The sequence below is a fragment of the Myotis myotis genome, unplaced genomic scaffold (genome assembly GCF_014108235.1).
Source record: "Myotis myotis isolate mMyoMyo1 unplaced genomic scaffold, mMyoMyo1.p scaffold_m19_p_3, whole genome shotgun sequence".
Taxonomy (NCBI): Eukaryota; Metazoa; Chordata; class Mammalia; order Chiroptera; family Vespertilionidae; genus Myotis; species Myotis myotis.
Genome location: NW_023416335.1, coordinates 47,069,350 through 47,088,366, shown reverse-complemented (window position 1 = coordinate 47,088,366; position 19,017 = coordinate 47,069,350). Strand labels below are relative to the sequence as shown.

General features: G+C 40.7%; 1 protein-coding gene across 1 annotated transcript; it reads left to right on the top strand.

The window, feature by feature from the left end:
• The first annotated feature begins 630 nt into the window (after positions 1 to 630).
• On the top strand, positions 631 to 16,257 carry LOC118649912 (elongation factor 1-alpha 1-like). Its single transcript, XM_036297440.1, is given in 3 exon segments — positions 631 to 1,768; positions 1,771 to 2,016; positions 16,220 to 16,257. Coding segments are annotated over 3 exon segments (1,407 nt in total). The 5' UTR covers positions 631 to 645.
• The last annotated feature ends 2,760 nt before the right edge of the window (positions 16,258 to 19,017 follow it).

Below are 19,017 nucleotides of genomic sequence, written 5' to 3'. Positions count from 1 at the left end.
TATATTTTTTAATATATATAAAATAACTAAATGCTATACATAAAAATTGTATCATTACTAATACATAGATAAATGTGAGTTAAAACAATATAGTGCCTCAAAGCTATCGGTTCGTAAAACTTTCTATGTTGGATAATGCACACTTTGGTGATGGTATTAGAGGAATGGTACTATTATCCACTGCTGGTAAGCATTGGAACTGGTACATATATTAAGGGAAATAATCTGGTATTATGCAGTTGAACCAAAATGTGTTTATTATAAGGCTCCAATTCCATCACTTGATTTATACTACAAACATTTTTTCACAAGTTCCATAGTGAATAAGTTTCATAAAGAACAAAAATTTTGGCCCTAACCAGTTTTGCTCAGTGGATAGAGCGTCAGCCTGCGGACTGAAAGGTCCCAGGTTTGATTACAGTCAAGGGCATGTACCTTGGTTGCAGGCACATCCCCAGTAGGGGGTGTGCAGGAGGCAGCTGATCGATGTTTCTAACTCTCTATCCCTCTCCCTTCCTCTCTCTGTAAAAAAGTCAATAAAATATATTAAAAAAAAAAAGAAAAGAACAAAAATTTTGCTTTTACCCAACGGGTTTGCCGCCAGAACACAGGTGTCGTGAAAACCACCAGTAACTCAAACCCAAGATGGGAAAGGAAAAGACTCACATCAGCATCGTCATCATTGGACACGTAGATTCCGGCAAGTCCACCACTACTGGCCATCTGATCTACAAATGTGGGGGCATGGACAAAAGAACCATCGAGAAATTTGAGAAGGAGGCTGCTGAGATGGGGAAGGGCTCCTTCAGGGATGTCTGGGTCTTGGATAAACTGAAAGCTGAACGGCAGCGCAGTATCACCATTGACATCTCCCTGTGGAAATTCGAGACCAGCAAGTATTCTGTGACCATCATTAATGCTCCAGGACATAGAGACTCCATCAAAAGCAAGATTACAGGCACATCTCAGGCCGACTGTGCTGTCCTGATTGTTGCTGCTGGTGTTGGTGAATTTGAAGCAGGCATCTCCAAGAATGGACAGACCCATGAGCATGCCCTTCTGGCCTACATGCTGGGTATGAAACAGCTGATGGTTGGCGTTAACAAAATGGATTCCACTGAGCCACCCTATAGCCAGAAAAGATACGAGGAAATTGTTAAAGAAGTCAGCACCTACATTAAGAAAATCGGCTACAACCCTGACACAGTAGCATTTGTGCCAATTTCTGGTTGGAATGGTGACAACATGCTGGAGCCAAGTGCTAACATGCCTTGGCTCAAGGGATGGAAGGTCACCCGTAAAGATGGCAATGCCGGTGGAACCACGCTGCTTGAAGCTCTGGATTGCAATCTGCCACCAACTCGTCCAACTGACAAGCCCCTGCGTCTGCCCCTCCAGGATGTCTACAAAATTGGTGGTATTGGGACTGTCCCTGTGGGCCGAGTGGAGACTGGTGTTCTCAAGCCCGGCATGGTGGTCACCTTTGCTCCAGTCAATGTTACAACTGAAGTAAAGTCTGTTGAAATGCACCATGAAGCTTTGAGTGAAGCTCTTCCTGGGGACCATGTGGGCTTCAACGTCAAGAACGTGTCTGTCAAAGATGTTGGCCATGGCAATGTGGCTGGTGACAGCAAAAATGATCCACCAATGGAAGCAGCTGTCTTCACAGCTCAGGTGATTATCCTGAACCACCCTGGCCAGATCAGTGCTGGAGATGCCCCTATGCTGGATTGTCACACAGCTCACATTGCTTGCAAATTTGCTGAGCTGAGGAGAAGATTGATCATCGTTCTGGGGAAAAGCTGGAAGATGGCCCCAAGTTTTTGAAATCTGGTGATGCTGCCATCGTTGATATGATTCCTGGCAAGCCCATGTGTGTTGAGAGCTCCTCTGACTACCCTCCTCTGGGCCGTTTCGCTGTTCGTGACATGAGACAGACAGTTGCTGTGGGTGTCATCAAAGCAGTGGACAAGAAGACAGATGGAGCTGGCAAAGTCACCAAGTCTGCCCCGACCGGTTTGGCTCAGTGGAAAAAGCGTCCAGGTTCGATTCCAGCCACGGGCATGTACCTTGGTTGTGGGCACATCCCCAGTGGGAGGTGTGCAGGAGGCAGTTGATTGATGTTTCTCTCTCATCGATGTTTCTAGCTCTCTATTCCTCTCCCTTCCTCTCTGTAAAAAAAATCAATATATATTTTTTTAAAAAGTCACCAAGTCTGCCCAGAAAGCTCAGAAGGCTAAATGAATATTATTTCCAACACCTGCCACCCCAGTCTTAATCAGTGGTGGAAGAACGGTCTCAGAACTGTTTGTCTCAATGGCCATTTGAGTTTAATAGTAATAGACTGGTTAATGATTACAATGTATCGTAAAACCTTCAGAAGGAAAGGAGAATGTTTTGTGGACCATTTGGTTCTTTTGTGTGTGTGGCAGTTTTTTGGTTATTAGTTTTTAAAATCAGTACTTTTTAATGGAAACAACATGACCAAAAATCTGTCACAGAATTTTGAGACCCATTAAAATAACAAAGTTTAAAGAGAAGGAAAAAAAAAAGAAAAAAAATTTTATAATAATATTTGTGGTGGAATATATTTGTTGTAATCTAAATGTCCGTTATTGCCCTGGCCAGCTTGGCTCAGTGCATAGAGCGTTGGCCTGTGGACTGAAGGGTCCCAGGTTCGATTCCTGCCAAGGGCACATGCCTGGGTTGCGGGCTCGATCCCCAGTAGGGGGTGTGCAGAAGGCAGCCTATCAATGATTCTCTCTCATCATTGATGTTTCTATCTCTCTCTCTCTGTTTCTTTCTGAAATTAATAAAGAAATATATTTTTTAAAAAATAAAATAAAAAATAACTGTCCGTTACTAGTAAAATGGATGCATAGCTAAATGTCCTAAAGAAAGGAAAAAAGAAAAGAGTGTGCATTGTGAAAAAGTAGAAAATAGATGGTAGTTTATAACATGATATTATTATGAAAATTGAAAACAGACACATCAAATAATATTATATTCTGGGTGGGAAAAAGTAGGTTTGCAGTGTTAGAAACATCCAAACCTGTAAGAATTTTTATGAGTTTATTTGGACCAACTGACAACAATTGCCGGGAAGCAAAATCTCATTGGGCTGAGAACATGCTCTGAAGTATTGCAGGTTTGACCTTTTTCTATACATTACAGTCAAAGGAGGAAGTCCAAAGGGGTTGCATGAAATCCACTGATGATAGATTAGGAAGGTAGGAGGAAGCAAAGGGGGAAATCTCTTGGATTGGATAAAAAGTAGAATGAATAGACATGCATTTCTTTTACATAAGTAAGTCTAGGATAGTTAACATTTAACTTTAAAACAATAGCAATGAAGGTCTCTGTGGTCTCTTCCTCTGTGCCCTGAGGGGGTCTGGAAAATGAAAATTACCCTGATATCCCACAGGTATGTTATCATAGATGCAAAAAGACAACAAACAGGTTCAGTCAAGGTAAAGATTGACCTTTATCAGGGAAGATACTGTCCTAGGACATAACTATTCACCATGACTCTCTTATCTTTAGTACGTTTTCATTTCAGACCATCCTATGTGGCTATCTTAGTTCTCTGAGATTGTAAGGACCACCATGCAAGCCTCCCCTGGGCACGTCAGATTTAGTCTGTGGCCCCATTTTCATCCACAACAGCTGTAATACGAATAAATAATATAAAAATTAATAAATAATAATACAAGAATACACTCTGTGTTTCACATACTCAAAACTATAAACCTACTTTTGCACATTCTATATTTAAGGCCACTTTTATTTTATATTTTAATGAGCACATTAAAAATATAGAATGAACTGAGGAAATCTGAAGAAAAGATTATTTATTTTTTTATTTATTATTTTTATCAAATTTTTAATTAGAGTTGACATATGTTATTAGTTACAGGTGTACACCCCATGATTAGAACTTACTGAATGATCATCCCAATAAATCACCACCAATCTGACACCATAAATAATTATTAGAATATTATTGACTATATTCCCTATCCTGTACTTTACATCTCTATGACTATTCTTTAAATACCAATTTTTCTTCTTAATCCCTTCACTTTTTTCACCCATTTCCCCAACTCCCCCCTCATCTGGCAACTGTCCAAATGTCCCCTGTATCTATGAGCCTGTTTCTGTTCTGCTTGTCTGTTTATTTTGTTTTTTAGATTCAATTATTGATAGATATGTATTTATTGCCATCTTATTGTTCATATTTTTTATCTTTTCTTTTTCTTCTTCTGAAAGAAGACCCTTTAGAATTTCATATAATACTGGTTTGGTGGTGATGAACTCCATTAGCTTTTTCTTGTTTAGGAAACTGTTTTTCTGTCCTTGGATTCTCAATGATAACATTGCTGGGTAGAGTAATCTTGGCTATGGGCCTTGCTTTTCATCACTTTGAATATTTCTTGCCACTGCTTCTGGCCTGCAACAGGATTTTCTCCTGTTGAGAAATCAGCTGACAGTCTTATGGGAGCTCCCTTGTAGGTAAGATTGCTTTTAAGATTCTCTCTGTCTTTAACCTTTTGCATTTTAATTATGATGTATCTTGGTGTGGGCCTTTTTGGGTTCATCTGCCTTGGGTCTCTGAGCTTCCTGGATTTGTATGTCTATCACCTTCCCCAAGTTAGGGAAGTTTTCTGTCATTATTTTTTCAAATAGGTTTTTCATTTCTTGGTCTCTTTCTTTTCATCCCAGCACTCCCATAATGTGAATGTTGGTATGCTTGAAGTTGTCCCAAAGACTACTTAACACTATCTTCATTTTTGTGGATTCTTTATTCTTTGTTCTGATTATGTGTTTTTGCTTCCTTTTATTCCAAATTGCTGATTTGATTCACAGCTTCATCTACTCTACTGTTGAAACCCTTATAAATTATTCTTCGTTTCATTTAGTGTAAGCTTTATTTCTGACTGGTCCTTTTTTATGCCATTGAGTTTCTCACTTAGGATAATTAAGTATCCTTATAACCAGTGTTTGAATTCTGCAACTCTACATCTAGTAGATTGCTTGTCTCCATTTTTTTTTCACTGTCTGCAGGGTATGGCCCCACAATGACCTTTTTTTAAAACATATTTTTATTGATTTCAGAGAGATAGGGAGAGAGAGATAGAAACATCAATGATGAAAGACAATCATTGATCAACTGCCTCCTGCACACCCCCTATTGGGAATGGAGCCTACAACCCAGGCATGTGCCCTTGACCGGAATTGAACCTGGGTCCCTACAGTTCACAGGCTGATGCTCTATCCACTGAGCCAAGCCAGCCAGGGTGCTTATCTCCATTTTGTTTGGTTCTTTTTTCTGGGATTTTGTTATCTTCTTTCGTTTGAAACATGTTTCTTTGTCTGCTCATTTTAGCAGCCTCCCTGTGTTTCTTTCTAGATAGAATCGCTATGTCTCCCAGGCTTGGTATAGTGGCCTTATGTAGTAGGTGTCCTGTAGGGTTCAGTGGCACAGCCTCCCCAGTCACCAAAGCTGGGCATTTGAGGTGTACCCCCTGGGTAGGCTGTGTACACCCTCCTCTTATAGTTGAACTTGATTGTTGTTGGCACATCCATGGGAGAGATTCTCCCCACCCCCCTACCCCCGCACCCTCCCCACCCCAGGCTATGACCACTTACCTTGACCACCATGGAGGATCAGTTGTGCAGGGGCCCTCTTCATGGATCAGGGCTTACTTCAACAGGGCTCTAGTGCCCACCGACCTACTCCTTGAGTGTGCTGCACATGGAGGTGGTTGGGTCATGGTACTTTGCCGTGAACTGAAGCTGTCCACTGGGTACGATGGCTCGGGGGCCTCCCAGGAGGTGCAGGCCAAGGTCAACCACCGCTTGTATTCTGCCTAAGGCTATCTCACATGAGCTACAAAGCAATATATAGATGCTGCTACTTTTGCTGGGCTTAGAGGTGCCCCAGCAAAGCCAAGCTGTGAACTAGGGCTGGCTGCTGCTAGTGCCAGACCTGGGGCCACTTAGTGAGAGGTAAAGGGTTCCTGAGGCCAGATGCTGCTTGTTTGAGAAGGTTTAGGAAAATCTGAAGCATGAGCCAGACAGACCATATGGAAAAGTGACTGGAAGCAGCTTAAGTGGGCCCATAAGTTGTGGGAATCAACAGGGCTGGGCAAACAGTGTGAGTCAGGTTGATGGAGTCTCAGAAATGCTGCCTACCTGCCGTCTCTGGGGGGGGGGGGGGGGGGCTCATCAAAGGAGCAATGGCCTCTGCCAGCACTCTGTCTGGAAGAAAGTTGTCTCTCCCCCACAACCTCCTCCCCTTCCCGGACTCCCCCCTCCAAGCTATTGCCCTAATGCTGGACAATTCAGTTCTTCCCCTCATGTCTCTGGTGCCTTTCAAGCTGCTGCCCCCCAGTTGGAGCTCATAGAGTGCAGTCCAAGTTAGTCCATGCATGGTCCCTGCCTCAAACTCTAGCTGACTTCCTTTTCCCTCAGCCTTAATCACTGCTGTTCTCTTCCTGGCACTGGAACCCTGGGCTGTGGCACCTGGTGTTGGGTTAGGACCCCTCACTCCTCAGGGAGGACCTCCGCAGCCAAGATATCCTTCTTGATTTGCATCCTCCCATTCCACATCTCTGCCTCTTCTACCAGTCTCTCAATATAGCTTTTTTTTCAAGTCCCTCCTTGCAAGACTTCCATTCAGCTTGATAAGAGGTGGTTCTGAATGATGGCTGTTCTGTAGTTTAGTTGTAACTTTAATGTGGTTGTGGGGGGAGGTGAGTACCATGTTTACTTATACCGCCATCTTTTTTTTTTTAATATATTTTATTGATTTTTTACAGAGAGGAAGGGAGAGAGAGATAGAGAGTTAGAAGCATCGATCAGCTGCCTCCTGCACACCTCCTACTGGGGATGTGCCCACAACCAAGGTACGTGCCCGCAACCAAGGTACCTGCCCTTGACCAGAATCGAACCTGGGACCTTTCAGTCCGCAGGCCGACGCTCTATCTACTGAGCCAAACCAGGTATGGCATATACCGCCATCTTGACAGAAGTGAGAAGTGTTACACTGAAATGAAAATTGTTGCAAACACATCAGGTAACAATAATCTATTATGTGAGGAATCTGTTTTGTGTTTGCTTTTCTTTTTCTTTGTGGATCTAAAATAAACATGGAATGAAAAATCAGAATTATTACTATAAGCACTGTGAGTGAAAATATTGAAAATGCTTATTACACATAACAATGTATAGAATTTACCCAAAGGAAAAATGAAAATGAGTTGAGTTTGAGAAATCTGCACAGAATGCAGAGGACCAATAAAAAATACAAATGTGTGATAAAATAATGAAGGTTATAAGAAAAGGACAGTCAATAGAAATCAAACATATGGGTAGCTGACATCCTCAGCTTAGAGAGCAAAAAAGTGGCACAGAAAATCATTCAAAATTATAAGGAATGGAGGTTGAATCTGTAGAGTCACATGTATCATCATGTTTCAGGAAAATTTAATAAAGTCAAATCAAATCAAAATATATTGTGGTAATATACGAAATCTCAGAGATGAAGAAAAAATAGTATGGATATCAGGGCAGGAAAAAAAAGCTACCTGGGAGGAATAAAATTCAAAATATCCTCACAGCTCTTTACAGACATTTTCAATATCACACAATAAAACATCATTCTGGAAAACATTTCCAAGGGAATAAGGCAAGCCACCAAAAGACTACTTAAAGTAATGTAATTAAAAACTTGTACCTTTTATTAAAAGGTCACAACAAACACAGAAATGTAAATCACACAAATAAAGATATCACTAGGGTTCGCAAATTACAGAATTAAGTATAATTATTATAATTCAATAGGAGTACTTACGTGTTGCAGATCATTACAGTACATGTATCAACAATAAATTTGCGATGTAAAAGTTAAATTTACAAAAGAATTAATACTATTTTAAAATTATTTTGTGTTCTCACTTCTTAAGCTCCTTGAAAGTTTTGTTGTTAAACTCTACCAAGAGTTTAATTTGAACTGTGGGTAAGTCAAGTTATGCTTACTAGGTTCTGCTGTGAATTCTGCCAGTTTGGTTATAAGAAGCACATTTCTGATAAATTTATTTGATACCAGAATGTAGTTGGGAAGTATTCTAGAGGAGTCAAACTACTTATTGATCCTACATCAAAAGTGATATCAAATTTTTTAAAATATATTTTATTGATTTTTTACAAAAAGGAAGGGAGAGGGATAAAGAGTTAGAAACATCAATGAGAGAGAAACATTGATCAGCTGCCTCCTGCACACCCCTACTGGGAATGTGCCCACAACCAAGGTACATGCCCTTGACTGGAATTGAACCTGGGACCCTTCAGTCTGCAGGCCAATGCCCTATCCACTGAGCCAAACCAGTTAGGGCAAAAGTGATATCAAATTTTTGTTCATCAGTGTATAGCTTCATAACTTGAGAGATCAAGTATGTTTACCAGCTTTCCTTTTATTCATTCACCATTTATTATTATTATTTTAAATACTAGAGGCCCAGTGCATGACATTCGTGCACTTGGGGGGGGGGGTTCCCCTCAGTCCAGCCTGCACCCTCTTGCAGTCCAGGACCCAAGGGGTCCTTAGCATTGCCATGGAAGCGGGAGAGGCGCTCTCCAGCTATGAGACAAGCTTCTGGCTGAGCAGTGCTCCCCTTGTGGCAACACACTGACCACCAGGGGGCAGCTCCTACATTGAGCATCTTCCCCCTGATGGTCAGTGTCCATTATAGCCACCAGTGGTTCTGCATATTAGCCTTTTATTATATAGGATATTTTTATTTATTTCAGAGAGAGCGAGAGAAACATCAAAGATGAGAGAGAATCTGATCGGCTGCCTCCTGCATGCTCCCTACTGGGGATCGAGCCCACAATTGGCATGTGCCCTTGACCAGAATTGAACCTGGGATCCTTCATTCCACAGCCGATGCTCTATCCAAACCAACTAGGGCTCACTATTACTTTTTGTTTTATTTTTAAATTACAGTTGACTTTCAATATTATATTAGTTTCGGGTGTACAGTGTAAGTGGTTGGACAATTATATAATTTTCAAAGTGATACCCCAATAATTCTTGTACCCACCTGGCACCATACATAGTTATTACAATATTATTGACTATATTTCCTATGCTGTACTTTGCATACACGTGACTATTTTGTGACTACCAATTTGTACTTCTTCTTTTTTTTTAAATATATTTTATTGATTTTTTACAGAGAAGAAGGGAGAGAGACAGAGAGTTAGAAACACCGATGAGAGAGAAACATCGATCAGCTGCCTCCTGCACATCTCCTACTGGGGATGTGCCCGCAACCCAAGCACATGCCCCCGACCAGAATTGAACCCGGGACCCCTCAGTCCGCAGGCCGGCGCTCTATCCACCGGGCCAAACCGGTTTTGGCCAATTTGTACTTCTTAATCTCTTTACTTTTTCACCCCATCCCCTAACCCTCCTCCTATCAGTCAAACCTCAATCCCTTCTCATATCTATAAACCTGCTTTTGTTTTATTTTGTTCTTTAGATTCTACATATAAAATCATATGCCATTTGTCTTTCTCTAGCTGACTTATTTCACTTAGCATAATATCCTCTAGATCCAGCTATGCTGTCACACCTCTTGTTCTTTCAATAAATGTGCTTAGATCATTATTTTGTTCAGAAGAGTCCTAGACGAGGCTATTCAATTATATTTATTAAACAATGTTGGTATATCAGGAACATAGGGATATAAAGAGGGAGATAAATATGGAAAAAGTTATGTCAGCTAAAGAGACTGATTTCAATATTTTTAAATGAAGATTTTGTTTGGGTTTTATGTTAACCACATTGCTATCTTTCTTTACAAGACACTTCATTTGGAAATAATCTCAAATTTATAGGAGAGTTAAAAAATAAATTTAAAAAAAGATATCCCATAAATTCTGTTACCAAAATTTATTTATTGATAAAATTTTAATATTTTATCTCTGATGATTACTTGAGCAACTTTCCAACATTTGTCAATATGTGATAGCACAGTGTTTTATTTATCCCAGTATGATTTTTTTTAAATATATTTTATTGATTTTTTTACAGAGAGGAAGGGAGAGCAATAGAGAGTTAGAAACATCTATGAGAGAGAACCATCCATCAGCTGCCTCCTGCACATCTCCCACTGGGGATGTGCCCACAGCCAAGGTACATGCCCTTGACCGGAATCGAACCTGGGACCTTTTAGTCCACAGGCTGATGCTCTATCCACTGAGCCAAACTGGTTAGGCCCAATATGATTTATTGAAATAAAAATATAGAATGATTTCTCAGTACCAGACTGCTAAAATATACTTTATCTGGTTTTGATTTGTGTTTAAAGTGAATAAGTTACTACTAGTGTTTTCTCATATGTATGTCAAGTACATATGAGATTAAATTAAAACAGAAGGGTAATATTCCTGGTTTGTGAGGCAGAACCACTTAACTATTCCCAGTAAGATAGTGATCTGTGGAACTGGGATAGTCTATGTTATGTGAATGATATTAAATCATGACAACAAAGAATTCAAGTCATGTAAAAGTTTAGCTTTAGAGAGTGATCTAAGCGAAAGGTGGATCAGGGAACTTGAGGGCCTCCTTCTGTCACAGAGGCCTCAAATTAGCAACAACATAATGACTAGATTACCTTTGCAAGAACTCTAGTAGCCAGTTGAGAAGCTGCATTACCCAGACCAATGGAAAACCAAAAAGGATTCCATCAAAAGGGGTAGGAAACTTTTGTGTATTTTACTCTGCCCCTCCCACTATCTGACTGTGTGGTAAAACCAGAAGGAAACTTCCCACACTGGGTATCCTTTCTTAGAACTGGGAAAAAAAGAAAAAAGAAAAAAAAAAAGAGTGGCCCATGAGTCCAATGTCCTGGCTAGTCCTGGGGCTTCCTGAAGAGCTGTTGTCTGCCTCCCCAGGCGGCCAGCACTGGCATGACTAGAGGCTTTGTTTGAAGTCCCGTAAACAAACTCCATGATTGTAGTGTTAGGACTGCAGTTCCACAGGCAGACAGCAGGTGGAGCAAGACATAATGAACTTCTGAGAAGCATTGACAAATTGTTTAGGTAATTTGAGCCAACTAAAAAAGCACATGCATATGCTCAGAGAAGATACTACTCCGAAAAGATTTGAGAGGTCCTAGACCTGTACCTGGGCTGATCAGTGGAGGTCTTTCCCTGCACTAAGAACAGACTGTCAAACTACAGTGGGAAGGCAGGGGAGGGTTGGGGGGGGAGGGAGGGTAAGAGATCAACCGAAGGACTTGTATGCATGCATATAAGCACAACCAATAGATGCAAGACACTGAGGGTGGGAAGGTGAGGGCAAGTGCGGGGGGCGGGGGGAAGGTGGGGAATAGAGGAAGATGGGAGGGGGAGATCAATGGGGGAAAAAAAGAAGACATATGTACTACTATTTGTAATACCTTAAACAACAAAATAAAATAAAAATTTAAAAAAGACAATCCATAAATACCTGAAAGGTGGTGTTTTTTCCAATGCTGAAGTCTCAACAAAAACAAAACAAAGCATAAAAAAAAGAGCCCTAACCGGTTTGGCTCAGAGAATAGAGCATCCACCCGCGGGCTAAAGGGTTCCGGGTACAATTCTGGTCAAGGGCATGTACCTTGGTTGCGGGCTCGACCCCAGTAGGGGGCGTGCAGGAGACAGCCAGTTGACGATACTCTCTCATCAAAGTTTTCTAAGGATACTCTCTCATCAAAGTTTTCTAAGTCTATCCCTCTCCCTTCCTCTCTGTAAAATGTATGAAGAAAGAAAGAAAGAAGAAAGAAGGAAGGAAGGAAGGAAGGAAGGAAAAGAAAGACAGAAAGAGAAAGAAAGATGACCAAATCAAAGGAAAATGAAAATCCAGAAACCAACCCTACGAAAATGCAAATCTATGGCCTACCTTACAAATAACTTAAAAGAACTATCATAATGATGTTTAATGAGCTACAAGAGAACCTAGATAAACACAAACAAAATCAGGAAAATGATGCATGAACAAAATGAAAATAATCTACAAAGATACAGAAGCCACTGATGGGGGGGGGGGGACTTATAATCTAATAGAGCACCTGAATTAATCTAAAAAATAATCATATTATTTTAAATCTTAGAACAAAGATATATATGTGAAAAGGGGGTTAAGTTTTTTTTAAAGTTTCCTTTTCAAGGCCTATGCAAAGTGATTGAGGTGGTTACTCAGCTGTGAATCCAGTAAGCAGAACCTATAAACATGCATCCAGCAGTCCAACCCACCAGCAGTCAAAACATCATCTCATCAACATCATCTCATTGCCTAATGACTAATTACAATAGCTGATGTCTGTGGATGCCCAGGCCTGCACATAGCTGCATTCCTCACCCCAGCCCCTTCCCTATATAATCCTGTCCCCTGCACCTAGCTGGGAGGCAGGATTTGATGCTTGTAAGCGCCCTGTCTTCCTGATTGGCTGGCCTTCTCAATAAACACCTAAGGTGATTCAACCCTGCCTTCGTTATTGGACACAGGACAGGCAGCCCAAGCCCAACTAGGGGTTTCCCGGTTACACTACAAGAAAAGTAACTGCAAGAAATTCTGCAGCCGAGAAACAGTGATAGATCCTCCCTTCCCCCAGCTGGTGGGCGGAGTATGACGTAACCTGCAGCCCAGAAATACCTGAGTGACTAACCAGGTACCTTATATGGACTATACATTGGACCACCAATCCACACCTGCCAAATACCCTAAGCCCTTGTCCTATATGGACAATGCAGTAAGCCACCAATCAGTGTGTGCCGAGTACACTAAGCCCCCACCCCTTCCCATTCCACCCCTCAAAAGGCGTGCCCACCCTTGCACGTGCTGCTGTCCTCCCCTTGCAAGACAGCCCGGCAGGTCCTTCTCCTCTAATAAAGCCTGTAGTCCTGGTTTTCAGCCTCTGTCTGATCTTTCACATAGTAACTAGAAAAATGCAGTAGATGGTTTTTAATAGCAAACTTGCTCAGTCAGAAGAAAGAATAAATCAATGGATTGAATCAGTGAATCAAAATCAAATCAGCAAATTTGAAAATAGTTTTTTCCAAATTAGTCAGAGGAACAAAAGAAAAAAGATGAAGAAGAGTGAAGAGAACCAAAGGAATTTCTGGTACATTATAAAGTTGACCAATATATGCTTTATTGTAATCCCACAAGAAGAAAGAGGCAGAGACTTTATTTGAAGAAATAATGGCTGAAAACTTCCCAAATCTGAGGAAAGAAATGGGCATACAAATCAAGAAGCTCAATAAATCCCAACTAGAATAAATCCAAAGAGACTCACATTAAAATAGATTATAACCAAAGTATAGAAAGACAAAAGAGACAGCCTCATAAACAAGAGAAATGTGACTTGTCATCTACAAAGGAGCTTGCACATGATTGGCAGCAGATTTCTCAGCCAAAATCTTCCAGGGCAGAGTGGAGGGGGATGGTATATTCAGAGTGCCGAAAGGAAAATCTGTCTATCAAGAATACTGTATCTTGCAAAAGTGTCCTTAAAACACTAAGGAGAAATTAACACTTTACAAAAAGAACAAAAGATGACAGTGTTCATTATCACTAGACCTGCTCTGTAACAAACATAAGAGGGAGTCCTTCAAGGTGAGAGCAGAGGATGTTAGATAGCAACATGAAACTGCACTAAAAATTCAGGTTATCTGGTAAAAGTAAACGTATGGGCAAATACAGTAACCTAAATCAATGTAAATTTAGTGCAAAAAATTGACTTAGTTATTGTACAAAAGTTAAATGAGTTAAATGACTAAAACAAAAAATAACCTCTGTTGATGTAAGATATATAGATATAATTTATGACATCAATAACAAAGTGGGAGCTTGAGCTCTATAGGAGTATAAGACTCCAGTTTATCTATTATCAGTTTAAAAATAGAATCTAAATAGATTTTTAAGTAGGAAACTTTATTTTTATGGAACTGCAGCAGTAACCACAAAGAGTGTACCTATGGAACATACATAAAAGGAAATGAGAAAGCAGTTACAGCAGTCACTACCTGCACACCCACATACACACACAAAGGAAGTCAGTAACAGCGGACACGAAGAACAAAAACCACAGTGCATACAAAAGACAGTGAATAAAATGGAAATAGTAAGCCCTTCTATACCAGTCATTACTTTAAATGTAAATGAATTAAACTTCCCAATCAAAACACACAGTTTAGCTGAATGGATCAATAAAACAGGGTCTATCTCTATTGCTGTCAAGAAACTCACTTGAAATCTAAGGGTATATATAAGCTGAAAGTGCAAGGATAGAAGAAAACCTCCCATCCAACTGGTAACCCAGTGAGAGCAGAGGCGGCTGTACTAGTACCAGACAATAGACTTTCCGGTAAACAACGGTTACCGGAGGTAAGAAAGGGATTTTATACAGATTAAGGATCAATTCACCAGGAAAAGATAACAATCACAAATATTTCCACCCCAAACATCAAAGCTCCTGAACACATGAGGTCAATTTCGACAGAGCTGAGGCATTAACACAGAAAGCAATAAATAATAATAGGAGGGGATTTCAACAATGGATGTACCCAACAGGCCGGATATAAGGAAGGATATGAGGACTTGAACAATAATACTGTAAGAAAAAGTAGCAAATACTCCAGACTTATCCAAATTAGTAGTACTGAAACCAAAACGTGGGGTTTGAGTCCGAGTTCGTCGTCTCCCCAAACCGAAGGACGGATTCTCGGACAAAAACGGTTAGTGGAAGCAAAGTTTACTGAGCGAAGCCCGTCCTGGGAAAGGTGCAGCCGGGGTTCCGCCAGCAGCCAGTGTCCGGAGCTTCCTGTCCACGTTGCAGTCGGTGTAGCTCAGCATCCGGGAGAATTAAAGTGTGTGTCCCTGTTGGAGGCCCACACGGCCATAGGCCCCCTGGGCGCGGGGAGCGTCCCAGCCACAGGAGCCAGGGACCTAACCCGCAGGCGGGGAGCCGAGAGAGGAGCGCGCGCTTTTTCCTATACATGCTTGCTAGTTTCTGGTTGGTTCTTTCAAAGAATTCTGTCTCGGTCAACATCCTTGGGATTGGCTACAGGCCTCACAGCCTTGTGATTGGTTACCTGCAAGCTGCCTGTCTTAGCAACATTCATACATTTTCAAGTTCAAATCTCCCAGGCGCGCCCTACTTTTCCCACCCAGTTGGGAAACTCCGCCTAGTTGGGTTTCTCTGTTCGCCTCCCACCCCACCCCACCTCTCCATGGTCCCGCCCCTATCTACCTAGCTTCCTTCTGCCTTCTCCATAAGTCAAAGGATGGAGAATAAATCCAAAAAAAAGTCCAGGAATCTTCTAGCTCAGTGAAATATCTAGGGGTCCACTGGAGTGAAGCATATTGAGCTATCCCTTCTAAGGAGAAGGGATACAACCAAGAAAGGCACAGTGCCTAGTGATCCTTTATGGCTTTAGGAGATGTGGGTGAAAGGGGGCCACATGCTAACCTGACTAGCTCAGGGAGGGCCTGCATGGTGGCCTTGCAAACTCAGAGACCTAAAGTAACTACCAACGATGGTCTGAAATTACAACTTTTTTTTTTTTTTTAACTAAAAGCAGGTTATGGTGAGTAGCCATCTCCTAAGGCAGTGTTTTTCACTAACAGAGGTTAATCTTCACCTTCAGTAAATGCTTGTCTTTTAGCATCTAGGATAACATGCCTAATTCACATGCCTTTGCAAAAACAAAGTAATTTCCCTTTTTGGGGGGAGCCTCAAAGTAAGGGTGCCACTCCATGGAGACCACAAGTCCCCTTATTGTGTTCATTGTTGACTGTTAACTCTCCTGCACCCACCGAAATAAAAGAAGTGTGTGTCTGTCATTTTACTCTTTCTCCAACCCCAGAAGCCCGACCCCTCCCCTTATACCTTCTCCCTTTGCTTTCTGGAATCTCAAGGGGTTAAGATAATGCTCCTGGGGAAAGGGGTGTGGGAGATGCGGGAAGAGACTGGACAAAAATCGTGCACCTATGGATGAGGACAGTGGGTGGGGAGTGAGGGCGGAGGGTGGGGCGGGAACTGGGAGGAGGGGAGTTATGGGGGGGGAAAAAGAGGAACAAATGTAATAATCTGAACAATAAAGATTTATTTTTTTAAAAAAAAAGATAATGCTCCTGAGAATGACGGTTTTGCACTTTGTTTTTTAGGTTACAATCAAAAGAGGAGCAGTAAGTGGATTACGTGAAATCCATTGGTGATAGATTAGGGAGGCAGGAAAAGCAAAGTGCGAAAAGGGAGAGGAACACTAGGATTGGATAAGAAGTAAAATGAGCCCTAGCTGGTTTGGCTCAGTGGATAGAGTGTCTGCGATGGACTGAGGGGTCCTGGGTTCAATTCCAGTCAAAGGCAAATGCCCGGGTTGCAGGCCTGATCCCCGGTGGAGGCAGCCGATCAGTGATTCTCTCTCATTATTGATGTTTCTATCTCTCTCTCCCTCTCTCTTCCTCCCTGAAATCAATAAAAATATATATTTTTTAGAAAGTAAAATGATAGACACATACTTCCTTTACTTAGGTAGGTGCAGGACAACAGTTAACAGTCAACAGTTAATAACTATAAGGAGATTTGTGATCTTCCTGGAGTGGTGCCTGTGCTTTGAGGGGTCCGGAAAAAGGAACAATTACTTTGGCATTCCAATATGTTATCATCGATGCAAAAAGACAGTAGGCTCAGTTAAGGTAAAGATTGAACTCTGATAGGTGAGCATACTGGCCTAAGACATGATGACCCACCATAAACGGCTTTTTAATTGTAAAAGTTTGCATTTCGGACCATCGTTTGTGGTTACTTTAGGTCTCTGAGTTTGCAAGGCTGCCACACAGGCCTTCCCTGAGCTAGTCAGGATAGCATGTGGTCCCCTTTTCATCCACATGTCACATGCTACAACATTGAGAAACCTTGACAACATTATGCTAAGCAAAATAAGCCAGAAACAAAATGACAAATACTGCGTGATTCCTCTAAAATGCGGTATCTAAAGTCAGAACATAGAAAATAGAAAAGATGAAATACTGCCATTTGCAACATGGATAGACCTTGAGAATACTGTGCTAAGTGAAATAAGTCAATCAGAAAAAGCTGAAAACCATCTGATTACACTCATATATGGGATATAAAACTGAAACTCTTGGACACAAACAATAGTGTGTGGGTTGAAGGGGGCCTAAAATATGGTGATGGAAGATGATTTGACTTTGGGTGGTGAGCACACAGTGCAATATACAGATCTTGTATCATAGAAATGTACATTTGAAACCTATATGATCCTATTGACCAATGCCACCCCAATAAATTTAATAAAAAACAAAAAGAAAGTAGAATAGTGGTTACCAGGGTCTGTGGAAGAGGAAAAAAGGAGTTGTTGCTTCATGGATTTAGAGTTTCATTTTATTTTCAAGATGAAAAAATTCTGGAGGTATGATTTCACAATGAAAATAATATTAACACCACTGAACTATGCACTAAAAAAAAAACTGGTAAACTTTATGATGTGTTTTTACTACAATAAAAAATAATAAACTTTTTTTAGAGTTCGGTTTTAGAAAATTAAGAAGATGCTAATTCTCACTGATTATTTTACACAAGATGATTTTCAAGTTCTTACTATGAAACCTTCCCTTTATTCATGCCATTGATATATTAAATATAAAACAAGAGAAATAAAGAAAAAATTATTTTTTTGAAATGATAGAAGTGTAACCAAGATCAAGGTGGTTAGGATAATTAATGTTGCATCTTTTCTGGATTCCAGATGTGAGAGCAGTGAAAAGCTACCTGGAATTTAGCTTTGCAGTGTAAGAAAGTTTAAAGTATCCTATATGAAGAAGTAGTTGTACCCAACTGGTGTGGCTCAGTGATTGAGGGGTGACCTATGAACCAGGAGGTCATGGTTTGATTCCCGGTCAGGGGACATGCCTGGGTTCTGGGCTCAGTCGTCTGTAGGGGGTGTGCAAGAGGAAGCTGATCAATGATTCTCATCACTGATGTTTCTATCTTCCTTTCCCTCTTCCTCTTTGAAATCAATAAAAACATATATATTTACATGAAGAAGTGGTTGCAACTATATTCATATCTCTTTTTTTGGTGAACAAATGGACATGGCTGTGTCCCAATAACACTAATTCTTTTCTTTTTCAAATTTTCTTTTTCAATTACAGTTTATATTCAGTATTATTTTGTATTAGTTTCAGGTGTACAACATAGTGTGTATATGTTCACTTCTTAAGTCAGGGCCTGGGATGTAGTGTTCCCAGCTGAAAAATTAGCTGAAAATATGTAAGCCTTCTAGCTCCATGAGGACATGTGAAATATATTTTCTATAATTCCTTTTCCTGTAGATTCTATGTTGTGTTAGAAAATAACTACATGCAATTTTGAAAGCAAAAGTAAAGCAGAAGCCATTAGTTGAGAGATGCCATGGCAATCAGATATATAGCTTTACCAGGTGTCATTACTTCATCAAATGGAACACCTTTAAAAGATGAATTGTCTTTGCCGAACTGTCCCCAAGCTCCCACTTCACAGTTCCACATGGTGGAACAGATGCAGGCTGCTTTTCAAATTTCCCAATAAGTTTTAGTTTCTCCACTGGGATCCCGTGTGTCAGGTTGAAGAGTTAGTGACTGATTCTTCCATCCTCTTAGTCCTCTGTTAAATCTTCACTCACTCATATTCTTCCATATTCCATTACATTAATCCCTAATTTATTTTGTTAAAACCCATCATGCCTGTAATACTTACAGTGGCTTAAGTTTCCTGACCAAATCTAGTCTGATAAAATGTGTTCTTTTATTGTGGCTTTTTTCCCCAAAATAAATGTACAGTTTTTCAAATATATACTTTTGTAACTGGAACCTAGGTTCAACTGCCTGCCACCACAAAAACCAAATTGGTGAGACAGATGCTGGTGAAAAAGGAAAGAGGTTTATATCAGTGCTGGCATCTC